The following is a 16,193-nucleotide window of genomic DNA, read 5'->3' as shown; positions in this document are numbered from 1 at the left end:
CATAATTAAGGTACAGGGTCACTCAAAGTAAAAGGTCTAAAGTCCAAGTCAGAGTCCAAAATGTGTTTTGAACTCAGACTTTGAACCAGTCTGGTCAAATGATCCATATCCAGAGATTTCTTGTCCCATGCACATCAGTCATAAACATCACAAACATCCTGTGATAAGATGACATTACCCTACCTTCTCATGCAGGTAAAAAGCTCCAGAATCTTTACTGATGTCTATAAAAATACTGACATGATGGATTCAGATGGGACTAAAATCACTGAGAAACGCCAGTAATAACTGCATTTCCCCAATTCCCCATTTTCAACAAATCCTGTCTGAATAGTAATCGAGCGTAGTTTTCCTCTCAGATACTTTTCTCTTTAAACGGCTAAAACCTGGCATGTGAAAAGGCAGTATAGCAGCACACATGGCAGGCTGGTACACAGCCGTATGCTGCAGCTTTGCTGAGATTTTTCCTGCGTGTAACTGAACCCATTTTGCTTACGTCAAGGCACTGTCTTTGCCCTGCTGTCGTCATGACAACGGCGGGCAGCATTTTATCGAGAAATCAGGTGTTACATTTGGAGGGTCTGTCAATTCTGCTTGCTCATTTCACACTAGAGAGAGAGAGCGTGTGGGAGAGCAAGAGAGAGAGGGCAGTTTGGAGTCTGGGAGATGATTAGGCTTTTGGTTTCTTTGAAAAATAACGGAGGGACTTTTGTAAGGCAACAAAGAATGATCTCACTCTGAGACCAGGAACATCCTCTTCCTCTGCCACTTTTTTCTCATATTTGTTATCACTCCATGCATGATAACACAAGTTCATGTAAAGCCCTTAGACGGCTAGTTATTCCTGTTGATTTGCTCTACTATTTAAATGTATTTATGTAATTACACATTTAGTTACATAACAAATTATATTAACGTTTGGTTTACATTCTGTTTTGACAGGTTCCAGTCTGCACTTCTGACTTGTTTCCATTCATTTCAAAGTAAAGGCCGAAATGTAAATAGTTTTTCTGCCCACAAAAGAAGACTGTGCGCACAGTAATAACATCAAAATCAAATTATCTCATTTACTTATGAAGACAAACGCGGTGTGAGTGCAAGTTTAAAATGAGCTTATTGTGAGAAAGAATTCATATCGAATTCACCATACTTTTATCACCCGCGATGACTTCTGAGGATCAGACACGCTTATCCACTGACCAAAATTAGAAAGGCATCACACACTAAAAATTCAGGAACACTTTGCCTTCTTTAAAAATTTTCCCTGTAATGTTAAATTTACACTGTTATTTTTCACAAAAATCTGCAGTCAGCATTTTAACTAATACCTTGTGTATACTTTACAAAGCTTCATTTTAAATAAAGAGTATGTTTTACCTAAATAATGATAACAAGTGAGTAAGTCTGTCTGCCAGCCAGTCAGTGAGTGAGTCAGTCAGTCAGTAAGTAGTCAGTCAGCCAGCACATGAGTCATTCAGCGAGTCAGTCAATCAGTAAATGAGTCAGTCAGTGAGTAAGTCACTGAGTGAGTCAATCATTAAGTGAACGGATGAGTCAATCAGTGAGTCAGTCAGTCAGTTAGTAAATGAGTCAGTTGGTCAGTAAGTAAATGAGTCAGTCAGTTAGTAAATGAGTCACTCAGTCAGTAAGTAAGTAAATGAGTCAGTCAGTCAGTAAGTAAGAGTCAGTCGGTACGTGAGTCGATCAGTAAATGAGTCAGTCAGTCAGCCAGTGTTCTTTGTAAAAGTTTTATTATTCCCAAGGTTCCTTCAGTTTTGCAGTTTTTGCAAAGAAAAATTGAAAGATCTGAACCCCTTTCTATTAAAATATACCTTTAATAATATATAGTAAAGGCCCCATATCATGGGAAAAATCCCTTAAAATAAGAGATGTAACACTGTTAAAATATCAAAACATACAGTTTACTCCCAAATATCCAGTCCATGTATGAAAATTAAGCTGCAAAAACATATAACATCCACCTATTCAGCCAGCTGTTATTTAGCCCTGCCCATTCATGTTGAAGTTATGAGTTTTTCAGCCCAGACTGTTTTTTGAATTAGGCACAATTCAGGGCAGTCAGGCAAAGCAAAGATCATTTAATTATATCAGTCAAACACAATCTGCTTAACTGTATGGGATAAAGAGATGTTATGGTCATGTAAAAATGAATTTTGACTGCCTTTGGTATATAAACCTACGCAAAATCAAGCAAAGGAAGTAAAGGAGACAGAACAGGCCCGACCTTCATTTCAATCTCCGTTCCATGGATCTGCTGGGCGACCGTCTTGATGATGCCGATGACAATATCCTGTAGGCCCTCTCTCTCAGAGTAGTAGTGCAGGATGAGGTTGTTTCCTTTCTCTGCGTCTGTACAGCGAAACGAGGGTGCGCGCATGCCGGGATAGATGGTGCCCAGGTGGTCATGCAGAGCGTCCAGATTCTAAAACAGTAGCAACTGTTATTGTTATTATTATAACAATATATTATATATATTATATTATTATTGAGTCAAACTTATTTTTGAAAATGTCTATGTCCACATAAAAACATTACAAAAAATTGCGCAAGATACAGAGCATGAAGCTGGAGCAGAGATTTTCTAACAAAGTGACACAGATTTACAGTTTGTTGCCAGAAAATAAAAGCTTAAAAAAGTAAAAAAAATATCTACCACTTTCTGCTTTGGGGTAGGTTTTGTCTCCATGGCTATGCCACTGTCTGAAATGTCCACACAGTCCTGATCTGGCTTTTTTCCTGGCTTTAACTCCATTATTTTTTTTTTAATCTGTCTTTGGTTAATGATCAACTCGCATAGATTTAGAAGTATTGAAGTATTTTTAAAGCTACACTATGTATTTTTGGGGGATTGGGAGACCTCTCTGGTGGAAATGTATAATTGCAATATGCAGAAGAACATACTAATATCAAAGTTCTTATGGGAATTATGTTTTCCCCTCCCCCATGTTGTGTGAACTATCAGTACATTTCCACCAGAGAGGTCTCCCAATCCCCAAAAAATCCCCACATTACTACAGCAGTTTTTCCACTCTATGTGTGTATATATACACATATATATATTCAGAATTTTATTAAATGTCATTAAGTTGCAATTACAAAACTCTGTGGAGGGCTTTTGGTCTGAAACGACGGTCACAGGAAATTTATGAACATTGCTCTGACTGTTTGCGCAGAGTTAGGTCGAAGTGCCAAATGAAATGCTTGTCAGTGGAGACTATTTGTTTTATATTGATTTTAGGGCTGCAACAAACAACTGTTTTGATAGTTGAATAATCTATCGATTACTGAAGTTTGATTATGAATCACTACATTACCAAATAACTTTTATGTAGCTATTAACTTTTAAATTTAGCTGGAGGTTGTTTTATGCATTTGAATACAATAAAGATGAATAACATTCAAGAATTCACTGTTTTAAAGAACTTTCCTGCTAATACAAGTGATAAAAAATAAAACTCCAATATATTTTTCCTGTCAAAATTTATAACCAAGGATGTGCAAAGTAGCAGCAATAAAATATAACCAAACTAAATCCGTTTTCCTTTAATCAAGTAAATAAAAAAGTCAATCTTAATTTAAATGTTAAATGTAAACAGTGCAGTCTGTGCTGTGTGCATTCTGCTGTCTGTCTACACTTTGCTGAAACTAAACTCTACAGTCACAGGTCTTTATTGAAACGGAGTAAAGTCAGCATCTCTCCGTGCTCCTGTGAGAGTCTCCCCTCCTCAGAGAGCGGATATTCCCCGCTGTAGAGAAGATGCGTTCTGATGAAGCGGATGGGAAAGTGGAGAACGTTTGTGGCGAACTTCTCTATGAACAGTTAAATTTGAACGATTTTGTGTAGACACTTCATTTCAACGGTAACCCTTCGTCCAGCTGCCCTGTGTGTTCACTGAGAACTTCCTCCTTTAACTGTTAGCGAGTGGAGCCAAGCGTTCGTGGAGAACAGAAACCTGTTTGTAATCGCTCTCCTGTGTTCGCCGAATTTGAACGCACCAGCGGCCTCGACGTTAAGACGACGATGCAGTGTTTAAAAGTGTAAACGTTATCTGGAAAGTGAACAGGGTCTCTGTGAATAATAGTTATTCGCTTCTCTGTTCAAACTCCATTAACGATTCCAGAGAACATGCGCTTTAAAATACAAATGTTGCAGCTCAGCTCATAACATTAAGTAGGACGGCTTTTAGCACTAACATTAGCTAACTAGCTCGCTAGCATAACTATCGCCACGTCCCAAACCACACACTTCTGCACTTCACACACTGCTCTAATGAGTGCACTTCTAATGGTAGGTTATATGCGCTATTTTTACACACTATTTAGTGTGCTAGGTTAGTATGCAGTTTGGGACGCGGCGTATCTTACCGAGATTAATGTTCTTCATCCAGTGAGCCGATGTGTTTCCTCTTCAGATACTCCAACATGGAGGATGTGCTCCCGTGCCAGCTAAGGTCGGCTATACAAACAGCACAACTGACAACCTTTGTTTCTGAGTTTAGCTCCCACACTTTTGAGGATTTTGTTCTTGAGGCTGCCATCGCGCTGCTGTTAACTCTCCAGTAAGCGGTAATGTCAAAACGTTCCTAGCGAGCGCGAGAAAGACTTGTAATGACGTCACCAAACTAATCGACTACTAAATTAGTTGTCAACTAATTTGGTCGTCGATTTTAGTCGACTAAGTCTAATAATCGTTGCCCCCTTAGTCGATTTAGATTCTTATTTCACGTGTTTATTTTAAAATGTTATTTACATTAACATGATGCAACAGAGAAACAAAATGTCCAAACACAGAGGTCTTTTGTACAGTCTCTTGGTCAGATACATGAACAGTGGCTCCTTACTTGCAAGAATTCCCGAACGTTGGAGCCCAGCACTCGTAGGATGGTGTCATAGCCGGATTCCTGACAGAACTCAAAGAACATCTTCCCGAACATTTGCAGAATATCGCCAGCATCCATTTCTGTTTACAGCAGAAAGCATACCAAGCATTAATACACAACAGACTTTATACTAGTAATGTGTTACTAATACACTCACTAGACACTTTATTAGAAAGCCCCTGTAGCTCCACTTTGTTGAGCTCAGAGCCTGTAGTCCATCTGCTGATGCACAGTTTGTCTGTAACTACACCCATATAGTGGACCTGTAAGATGAATTTCTAATATAAATGGGGTGGTGGTTTCTAAAAAAGTTGTGCACGGTTACTACATTGAGTGTATAGTACTGTACAAAATTCAGGGACCATACCAATCATTTATTTAAGTTTTAGTAAAAATGGCCCTTAACTGCAAGTTATTAATTTTTCAGCAACAGGAAAAAAGGCAGAAAACATATTTTAAAATTACTCAGAAGCCTCAACAACTAAATATATCACTTTTTATTATGTCCACCATTAACCTTTATTAAACCTTTCATTCATTCACTTCTTTCAAAGAAATCTGCAGGGATATTTTACACACCTACAAAGTTCAGTCTTAGAAGCTGGTTTTGTTTATGTTATATGCTTATATTATGGCACAGCAATAAAGAAAGACATCACAAAAGTTATATAAACACAGGTATATGCCTTTTTTTCTAACGTTATATGATCAGTTTGTGATGTTCTTGTCACACTTTCATTGTTTACACTTTGCAGTATTTTCTATATTGTAAACAAGTTGCACAGAAAAAGAGAAAAAACAGTTGCAAAGCTGTTTATTATATTTGGACAAGGTGAAAGAAGAATTGTTTGAAAAATAACAAATATTAAACCACATAGCACATTGCTTAGCATAGAATTATCTTAGTGTAATTTGTTTTTTTTTTATACTAAATAAGTATAGATTAAAAAAAAACATTTAAGTATTAAACTACTTAAATACTTACTTAGCACTTTGCTTGCAGCAGCCACAAGATCGTATGTTTTGGCATCCTCGTAGATAATTCTAACCAGGAACTGTCCTTCCACGTCAACCTGGGCCTCGCGCCTAATAGAAGATTTGAATGTGGGTTATTTAGTGACATGCTTTTCTTGCAAGAGATAGATGTGTTCAACATGTAAAAGGTTAAAAGTGTTTATATTGTCATTAGTAATGGACAAAAGCAGTTACAGGCTCTGAAAGGCTTTTTTGTGCGTGTGTACCCATTCTTCATTTAGCTTTTTTGGAAATATGCAAACTTTGGTGCAACAAAACCTCCTACCTCCAAATTATAGGACACGCTGGGCCAGATGTATGCATGAGCGCACAATGTGCCTTGATGCGGCCGCAGTGTTGCATCAATAATGCTTCAATAAATTAACCCATTGTGTTAATTTATGAACATTTAAATCACTTAATTTAAAGTAAAACATATTCCTGGTGTTGTTCGTGACTCAAACAGAGAGACGACAGGAGAACACACTATTGTTAAAGCTGTATGGTAGCAGAATAACCCACTTTAGCCCTGTGAGTGGTGAGGATACTGCTTACATATGCATGACCCGAGCCATGTTCTCGACTTCTCTCCTAGATGACCATTCTTTGAGAAAGACGTTGTGCTATTTGTGACTCAGCAGCTATTATTTGATTATTTGAGACTATTTATGGCTGCTGGTGTTATAGGACAACATTTGTTGGCTTTGCAATGTAAGGTGCAACCATTACTGTTACCTTGTATAATCTCTACAGAAAAGCTCTGACGAATAGAACGGTTAGTCTAAGTTCACTATGCTCAATGCCAAGTGGAGCTCCATCCACTACATATGGGTTGCGTTGGAGGGGCGGTTGTGATCCAAAACTGATCATCCAATATCAGTATCTGACCTCACTAATGCTCTTGTAGCTTAATGCAGTCAAATCCCCACAGCAGTGTTCCAACATCTAGTATAAAGCCTTCTCAGAAGAGTAGAGGCTGTTACTGCAGCAAAGCAGGACAAAATCCCTATTAATCACTGATTTCAGAATAAATGCTGGATGAGGTGTCCTCAAATTTTTGGAGAGATAGTGTGATATCAGGCTTGTCATTGTAGCTTTTCTGTATAACTGTGAATCAGAAGCTATAAGCCCTTTTTTATTATAATTTGCATATAATTTGCATGAGGGTCTAACTGGTTTGTTCCAGTTTGTGACAGAAAACTGTGGTATTTACTGACTCTCTCTCTTATCTCTCTTTACGTTCATTCATCTCTTTTTAAAAGTATATTCCACTCATTTATTTGCTCCTATTGGAGACTTTTGTCTTTTATGTGCAGTGTGGTGTGTTTATGCAGATGTGCTGACATGTGGAGATAATTTTTTCTTTTTTATTGTCGCCGCCCTTTCATCAGCTTTCTTCTTTATTCTCCTTTTGATTCCCTTGTTATGTTGGAGATTAGTGCGAGCCCTATTTTTCTGAAATATTGTCCTTTATTAGTCATATTTAGTGATGGGAATGTTGAAGATATAACATTTTCTTCATCCTTCTTCTGTTTGAAAATGACTTGTAGTCATCTATAATTCTGTTTCATAAGAAATTAACTATGCTGTACACCAGAGGTCTCAAACTCAAAACCCTCAGGAGCAGGTGGTCTTCTCCAAGGGGGGCTTATAAGGATGAATTTCAACCCCACGAAGTTTTTCATTATATTTCATGTTTCACTTAATGTTTTAATTAACTAAAATACAGGACTAGTGTCCCATATATTTTTCTAGGTATGACTTTCAAATACATGAACATTATATAAACATTATATATTATTAATAAAAATTATATATATATTCATTTAAGTGCATCTTAGTCAATGTTTATTAGCAATTCTTCTGTTGACACAAACCACAACTAAATAATCAGTATTATTAGTAGCACTACTATTACAAACACAGAGTCTTTAATAAATATTTTAGTTTTCATTTCCATTGTGAACTTACATTTAAGAGTAGAATTTTATGGAACTCTTACTGTGATAACATTGCCATTTCTGCAGAACAAGAGTGAAGTTTTGGTAAAACAAGCAGTTAATCCTGAATTCTCAGGGGAGTCCTTCAATAATTCCATTCATTTCTTAGTTTTGAGATGCTGTTTCTGTCCAGAATGGATCAACAAAGGCAGATTTGGCTAACTATTAGTCTAAATTACAATAATAAACTAAGTTGGTTACAGCTAAATTCTGCGATGGACTGGCGACCTGTCCAGGGTGTATCCTGCCTTCCGCCCAATGACAGCTGGGATAGGCTCCAGCACCCCACCGTGACCCAGAAGGATAAGCGGTTTAGATGATGGATGGATGGATGGATGGTTACAGCTAAATTACAGCTTTGCTCACTCAGAGTACAGTGTTCATGTTGTGTCAGGCTTCAGATGAATAGATGAAGCAAATTTACCCACTAGATGTAAATATTTACAGCAGAAAAATGAAAAAAAAAATTGTGAAAATAGCTCTTTTTGGCATATAAACATACAGTCATAAATCTACAAAACATTACATATTATACCTTTAATCATGCTGGCGTACAAGACTGGCCTAACATCACTGTGTTTCTGCTGTAGGCCACACTTTTGTTAACGCTCCACATGTGGAAAAAGTACAGAATGCATACATTCCAACAAGGCTCAGTGCAAAACTCAGAAATATAAAATACCTGCCGCGCAAACAAATACGTTTTAATTCAAGTCAGTAATGAGGTCTAGATGACCTTATTACTGGGACAAGCTGAAAAAACAACACTGATTTGCAGTGCTGACCTGACATGATGAATGAGCGGATTAGCTAAACACGTAAAGCAAGGTTAAAACAGCATGAGAAAAAAGCTCCGCAGCCTTGCGCACACTAAAAATAGAACGGAGATCATATCATTAATCAGGTCCATAGCAGTCAGTGCTCAGAGATAAGCCAACGTTGTGATAAACATTAAGCCTCGCTGAAGTAACTTGGAAGATTGGAGTGAAGAAGGCAAAACACATAGGCTCCTTCTCGCAAGGGTAATAAAACAGCACTGTCAGTAAAAAAAAAACTTGTATCTCTGAAATTATTACTGGGTGATATATCGTCTGTATGGTATGTCGGTATTGGTGTAACACCAACATATTGAAAGATATCAAAACTGCAATGTGTCATTTGCTAGATTCTTCAGATTTACAGCTTGAAATATTTCTTGGTTTGGACGTCATTTCTCAATTATGTGCCGGGCTTGCATCAGGCTCAGATTACAAGCTTGGGCTCACCGATTTTACTCTGCAGTTCCCCTCCATGCTTTAGTTACTCCTTACATTATTACTCCTCTACTTTCTTTACCTTAAAACAGTTTTTAATCTGGCATGCTGGAGTCACCCACTCATAAATTTAGCACCAAATTGCATGAGAAAATAAAAGAGGTGGAAATAAAGCTGTGCATTATGGAAAGTTTATCCAGACTAAAAACGTATGGGATGTTGTTCAAAAGCAGGTTCTCAATGAATACATTCATTCATTATTTAAGGAGAATTTATGCTTAATTTTATACTTCTTTTTATTTATATTTTTATATATTGTAACAGTAACTTTTCGAGAGAGGGACACATCTTTAAATTTCATTGTAATTTAATGTAAAAAGGTTTTATTCCCACCAATTTTGGACCATTTATATTGTTCCATTAGGCCTGAAGCTTTCACACAAGTGATGAATGATTTTATTATGAATGAATGTTCTCTTTATTTTATTTATCCATGATCTAATTATGGCTTTTATTGTCGCTGTGTGTAATTTAAGCAGTGCTATCCTGTCAGGTTATATTTGGCACTTTGGATGGTGATGAACTGGTTTGTTTCAGTTTCAAGCAGAATTTTTTTGACTTGGGTCAATTTTGGACTGGATTTGGGGTCCGGACAAATTTTTCTAGGGCTGGTTGGGATCGAACTCAAAAGGTCAATGATGTGGTTCAGGTCAGATCAGACTTTGAGAGAAAATTCTTGGGCTGTATTTAGGGTCAGAGAAATTTAGGCCAGATTAAAGCTCTATTCATTGTTCTGTTTTCATTTAAAAAATGGCTAGAAATACATATGAACTACATAAAACTATATCTTGTCTTTCTGGAAATCTAGGCAATGATCAGCGAGACGTTTGGCTTCTCAGGCAGTACAGGAGGAAGCGCCGCAATCACTCTGGTGCTACACACCAGCTATTCCCTCGTCTGCCGATGAACCGGTATACCACAAAAGTGCTGCAGTATATTTGAAAAATATCATTATACTAAATTTTATCAGCACATTTAAAAATTTAAACAACACATAAATTTAATCTAATCTTGGACTGCTCTAAATGTCACTTTGGACCATTTCTCTGTAATTCTAACATCTCATAAAATGTTTGCACAATGTAACGGGCAGCTGGCAGTTTTGAACGTATTAAAAAAAGCTACAGGGTGTTGATATATAGTCACCATGAAACATGTTTACAGTGAAACAGCTGTTGCCCTAAAAGACTGGAATTTTAAGACAAGTCTGGGGGACCCAGGAAGTCAAATAAACTTCAGCTGTGTATATGCGCTTTGGTGATGGTCTCTTTGTGTGCATGTATGTGTATTTAGCTCTTTATGAGGACCATTTGTCCCCAGGATGATGGAAAACAAGGCCAGTCTGGGGACAACTTTCATGTTAGCCATGCTAACTCACGTGACATGGGCTAACAACAAGCTTCTTGTCTGTTTGATAACAATTTAGCTGAGCGTACCATTACCCCTACTTTGAGCTCCGTCTTCACAAATGATTGAACTGGTTTAGAAATTTCACACTCAGTTTGTTCCCACCCTTATAAGTCTACATTTCCACACAAATTTAGCCCAAAATTTCTCACAATTTCCCAAATATTCTTGTTACAGGGTCACATCTTGCCCTGCAAGGTTAATGTAAAACATGAAAAATGGGAAAAAAACTGGGGAAATAAATGGTCCACATGAGAAACAAATGCCTTTTTCACATTAAAAAATGCAGATTTTATTTGAAAAAGAAAACATCCACAAAGATTAGCTTTTAATTTCTGAGGCTGGAGTTGAGCATGGCAAAGATTATCTACGGTCACTGGAAATATCCCACAAAGATAGAAATACAAACAAGTGTATGTGATGGGGTTAGCAGTTGGGGAGGGGGAATAAACTTGGGATAATGCTGAGTCTTAAGACTATTTTAGGTGCACGCTCCATGACACTGAACATCTGGCGACTGCACAAGGGGTCTTGCTTTCTTGGGAAAACATTTTTCTCTGAAAGTGAAGATAAATATTCTAATCCACTGTCTCAACTTATTAATTCTAAGTTTAGAAGAGCTCATTTATTTCCTTTGCTTTTAGTTTGTTGGCCTGACACATAGTAAAACTGAATTTTCCTGGTGTACTGTATGTCCAAAAGTTTGTAGACACCTGCTCACTCTCACAAGTTTCTTCGGGAATCAAGGGTATTCATAGGGGGTTTGTCCCCCTTTGCTGCAGCCTCTATTCTTCTGGGACAGCTTTACACTAGATGTTGGAACACTGCTGTGAGGATTTGATTGCATTCATGCACCACAAGAGCATTAGTGAGGTCAGCTACTGATGTTGGATGGTTACTAATTATCACTCCAGAGAACACAGTTCCACTGCTCCACAGCAGTACTGGGGGCTCTGCACCCCTCCATCTGCTGCCTGACATTGGGCATGGTGATCTTAGACTCATGTGAAGCTTCTCCAGGGTGTCCCATTCTGGAAGCAATGCTCGTGTGCATAATTAAATGCCTGTGTCAGCAACGAGTGCACCTTAAGGTAGCGGAATTAACTAATTAAAAGGGGAGCCTGGGCACTTCTACATCACCACTTTTTTGGCATCCATTATCATCAGTTGTATCTACTACACCAGTGACCAGGCCTGGACCCAGAGATCAACCTTCCTGCAGACAGACTTCCAGCTACAATCGACCACACCTGCTCCAGCTAATTAACTGCTTCAGATGTCCTTGATTGGCTGGATCAGATGCATCAGTGTTGGGTAAGCATGTTTGATGCAGGTTGGAACTGAACTCTGCGGGAAAGCAGATCTCCAGGAGGAGGGTTGGAGACCACTGTACTACACTGTATATTCAGCTACATTATGCACTGCAACAGTCTAAAATCAGTGCAGTTTACTAATTTGAGATTTGAAACTACACGGGCCATAAATGTAACCCAAATCCTGCAGACCACAAGACTGAAAATGTGTATGAGAAAAGGAGGTATGCATGCTCATTGTAAATTAATTAAATCTTATATTAGGGGTAGTTTAGTTAAAAGGGGAAATTACGCTGATTTTTTTCATAATTTTCGAAAATGTTGTTTCAGTCGCTGAGATCAAGGGTGTAAAACACTGGAGGGGTTGACCAGGACCTTGTGTCTGAGGGTCTGCAGCTATGTGAAAGAAATGACAATACTATTAAACAGCTTTTGGAAACATGCAAAAATATAACAATCTAGTCAGTGTTTCCCGAAAGTATCTTAACACAAAGATAGTTCTTTAATGGTAAAGCGAGCATCACACTAAACACTCTCTCTACCAGTTAAGATGGTCTTAATCCTAAAATGCTATTGAGAAGGTGGGGCCTAGTCTTAGAACAAGAATTCCAGCCTAAATATGCAGTGATTTTAATGGTTGGTTTGACAATAAGCCAATAAGAGACCTTCTTCTCCAGTGATATAGTAAGGTATACTAACACTTGTTAGATAAGTCCAATCGTGGTCAGTTTTTTCTACTGGGTTTGAAAGGGATAAGCTGTAGCTATTATTTCATGCATTAATTCATAAAAATAACGTTTTTACTACTCTGGGTGCAATCAGGGGACAAATGGATAACATTAGTCCTGGGAGGAGGAGGCTACAATAATATTTCAGTCAATGTGTATTATATCAGTATTGGTAATACCAATACATTTATTTACAGTAGAATTCATTATATTAGTAAAAAACAATGTTTTTATAACTAAAATTAATTATTGGGATGGTGGTCCTGGAAATTACGCCCATGGCTGGGAAGTAAACAAAGTCATTCAGAGTATTTTAATGTGAACTGGTTCAACCATTGAACTCATTTAACATTTTATGTTGATAATAAAATATGAAAACAAGTAGTTTGGGTGCTATTTTGCCTTACAACACCACACAAGTACCTCTCTGCCATACATGTATTTTTAAAAAAATCTACGTTTTAGACCAAAACCGAGACAGTGTATTCATAACCATTGAGCTTAAGTCTGGGCAATATGACAGTATTTATCATTATCATTATAAATGATGTCTCAGTATGCCACAATAAGCATTTCTGAGAATATCATGGATATTGTCAATACTTAAAAAACACTTCCCAACTGCAGGTCTGATTACAAAGAGAGCACAGTTAGTCCCATTTAGAATAACCAATTAGTCCTATTAGATTTAGTGCAGCATAGTATGTGAAATATTAAATAAATTACATATATAAATATAAATGATTGTATTCGTAGTTTTGATAGTATTTTTAAATGTGGTAGTTTTGTCCTTTCCAATTCATCAAATGTATATCTGTATATATGTAAAAAATGTATATCGTGACACATCATTTGTGAAAACTTTATGAAGTGTTGTGATATGACATTTTTTTCACATCACCCACCTCTAACTGAGTGGAGTAGCTAACAGTTAAGTTTCTTTAAAGCAGCTTTAAGAGTTATTAAACACTTCAGATATCTGGTTGATCTCACCACTGTTATAAACAATTCTGAGTTAGTGAGTTTCTCTAGAATATTACATTCACACATCCAGCCTCTCTGGATGGCAGTGTTTACATCGTAACGGTTTAATTATGCAGTAATATTGAAAAAACGGTGAAATTCCCCTTAATACTCACTTGATATCTTCCCACACATCTGGCCCATAATTTCTTAACACCAGAAGCTCCAAAGCGTGGTTGACAAAGCCGTACTGCATAAAACAGAAAGATAAGCATTAGCATTAACATGCAGATTAATAAGGAGCATTTCTTAACCGTAAACTGTTTACATTCACTGAGAGAAATGTGTGGCAGCCCCAGTGTAGCATGTAGGCTAAACGGTACTGCCTTTTCAATTCAGTAAACAGCAAACAGCCTGACTAAAGCTACTGAAAACACAAGAACCACGGCCTATCGTATGCTTGTCTCTGTGAAATGAATATTTTTACAGCTAATTTTTAACGAGGCTGAAGTCGGCTTCCCGTTCCACCTTAAATAGTGCAGCAGTTACGTTCTGGCGTCTGCGCCAGAGTGTAACTACCGCATCATTTAAGGTGGAACGGGAAGTATCTCGCGAATAAGAAGCTGACTTCAGCCTCGTTAGTATTCGCCTATGCGCGATGCAACCGTGTCCTATAGTGCAAAATAAAGCTCTCGACACTCCGCTTCTCAAACAGCTATCTACGTATAAAGGCTGTCGTATAATTTAGCGAATATATGAACGTTACCTACCATGATCTGACAGCTCCTTCGGTTTCTTTTTTCGCCCAGATATTAAATTAAATCACCCAGCGGCAGCTCGGATAGCGCTGGCAGCCGTTAACGTGGGAACCCACCATTCCTGTGACTGGTTCCGGGTTGATTGACGCGCGCCGTAGCCAATGAGAGCTCGAGGATGCGCCACTGTGGGGCGGGTCCCGTACACGGACAGCCAATCACGTTTAGCCTCCAGTGAAACTCATCGAGGTGCCGTCAAAATCTGTCCGCGCGTGAGAATGAGGCTGCGCATGTGCAGTAAGTCAGCGGGTGATATTAACGTATAGAAATAATTTGGTTTATAATTTTCCACGCCTTTCATAACTTGTTGGGAATAATTCTTATGTTATTTGTTACGATGCTGAAAATGTATAACCGGTTTTGTTTTATTAGCTTTTTAAGCTAAGCTTTGTAAATGTAAACGCTTTAAAAATACGGTTCTTCAAGGGTTCTATAATAAAGGCAATGGTTCTAATTAGAGCCAGTTTATGCTTAAACGGTTCTTTGCATTATGAATGTGTTGTATATGGTTCCTAAACCTGTCAAGTTTGGAATGGCTGACTTTATCAATATAAAACCAACTTGTTTTCTAAGCAATTATTTAGACATTAATCAAGAAATCTCTGAGAAGCTGTGAAAATCGAAAAGCTTGTAGATGTATCATTTAATAACGTCTTCATGTAAAAAAAAAATCTTATAATTTTACTTTCTAGTGTCCACCTTATATTATTTATACAGTCTGCACTGTTTTAGTTATTGTTGGATAAAATAACAACAGCTATTAAGGCCAATATCCTACATTTTTCTTGTATTATATATTTTTTTCCCCTCTGCGGTCCTGAGGACGTTAGTGTGGGTTTACACTCCAAACACAGTCATAATTCGCTTTCCAACCTCTTTTTATTATTAGAACAAAACAGGTTGTTTTTGTTACTGCGCCTTAAAGACTGATGTATGTAAATGTGCTCTGTTCTCATTGGCTCACCTTCATTTTGTGCATTGTGCTTTATTAAAAAGGCAGGCCAGGATGAAACTCTCCTTATAACTACAGTATAAGGGGGCGGAGCTAAACTGTTGTTGGCTGAATAGGTGAGCGTATGAAATGACTTGGTTTTCTTTACCAAAACACCAGTTTTAAAACAGGCTGGTTTAGCACGTTAGCTTTCATAAATGGACTGATTTCATTATGCATTGAGTGACTGGTTCGGTTTGAAGCTTTAACGATGTCTTCATGCTACTTCAAATTTGCTTTTCTGTTATTATGAACAGTAATTCCAAACTTTTGAACGATGAAAGTTGAGTAATCCTCGTCATTGCTTATCAAGGCATATCCTCTCTTTATGGCTTTGAAGGAGCGCTGTGTGAATTTACTCCTGCTCCTTCCCTTCTACTGCACCACCAGTTCCAACCGGATTATACTGTTTAATGCTGTGAGGGGAACAAAAGGTTGTGCGAGGCTTTCTTCTGGAATTTTCTTTCCTCAGATAATAACATCACTGTGGAAAGTTTATCTGAGACATTTCTACCATAGTGGGAAAGGCCATTTTTACTCAATTAGCAATAACCTGCAATAACCTTGAAGAGCCAGATATCAATTCAAGGATTACAGAACTGAAATAATAGGCCTACAATTATCACTTGTAGGTTAATGACTGTGAATAAGGATATAAAATGATAATGAAGACCACAAAACTGCAGTGAACGTTCATGTTGCTTTTATATTTTTAATGTGTTAGTCATTCCTACGGCTGCCACTATCA

General features: G+C 37.7%; 1 protein-coding gene across 1 annotated transcript in view; it reads right to left on the bottom strand.

The window, feature by feature from the left end:
* Positions 1–14,521, bottom strand: part of gucy1b1 (guanylate cyclase 1 soluble subunit beta 1) — a 47,683-nt gene extending 33,162 nt beyond the window's left edge. Inside the window, exons 1-5 of the mRNA XM_036582995.1 lie at positions 14,410–14,521; positions 13,816–13,889; positions 5,887–5,987; positions 4,863–4,981; positions 2,246–2,443 (exon numbers count right to left, since the gene is read on the bottom strand). Coding sequence (XP_036438888.1) covers positions 2,246–2,443; positions 4,863–4,981; positions 5,887–5,987; positions 13,816–13,889; positions 14,410–14,412 — 495 coding nt within the window. The 5' untranslated portion in view covers positions 14,413–14,521. The remainder of the gene's footprint in view (positions 1–2,245; positions 2,444–4,862; positions 4,982–5,886; positions 5,988–13,815; positions 13,890–14,409) is intronic.
* Between the last annotated feature and the right edge of the window lie 1,672 nt (positions 14,522–16,193).

The sequence above is a fragment of the Colossoma macropomum genome, unplaced genomic scaffold (genome assembly GCF_904425465.1).
Source record: "Colossoma macropomum unplaced genomic scaffold, Colossoma_macropomum, whole genome shotgun sequence".
NCBI lineage: Eukaryota > Metazoa > Chordata > Actinopteri > Characiformes > Serrasalmidae > Colossoma > Colossoma macropomum.
Note: the sequence above shows the minus strand (reverse complement) of the source record. Positions and strands in the feature narration are given on the sequence as shown.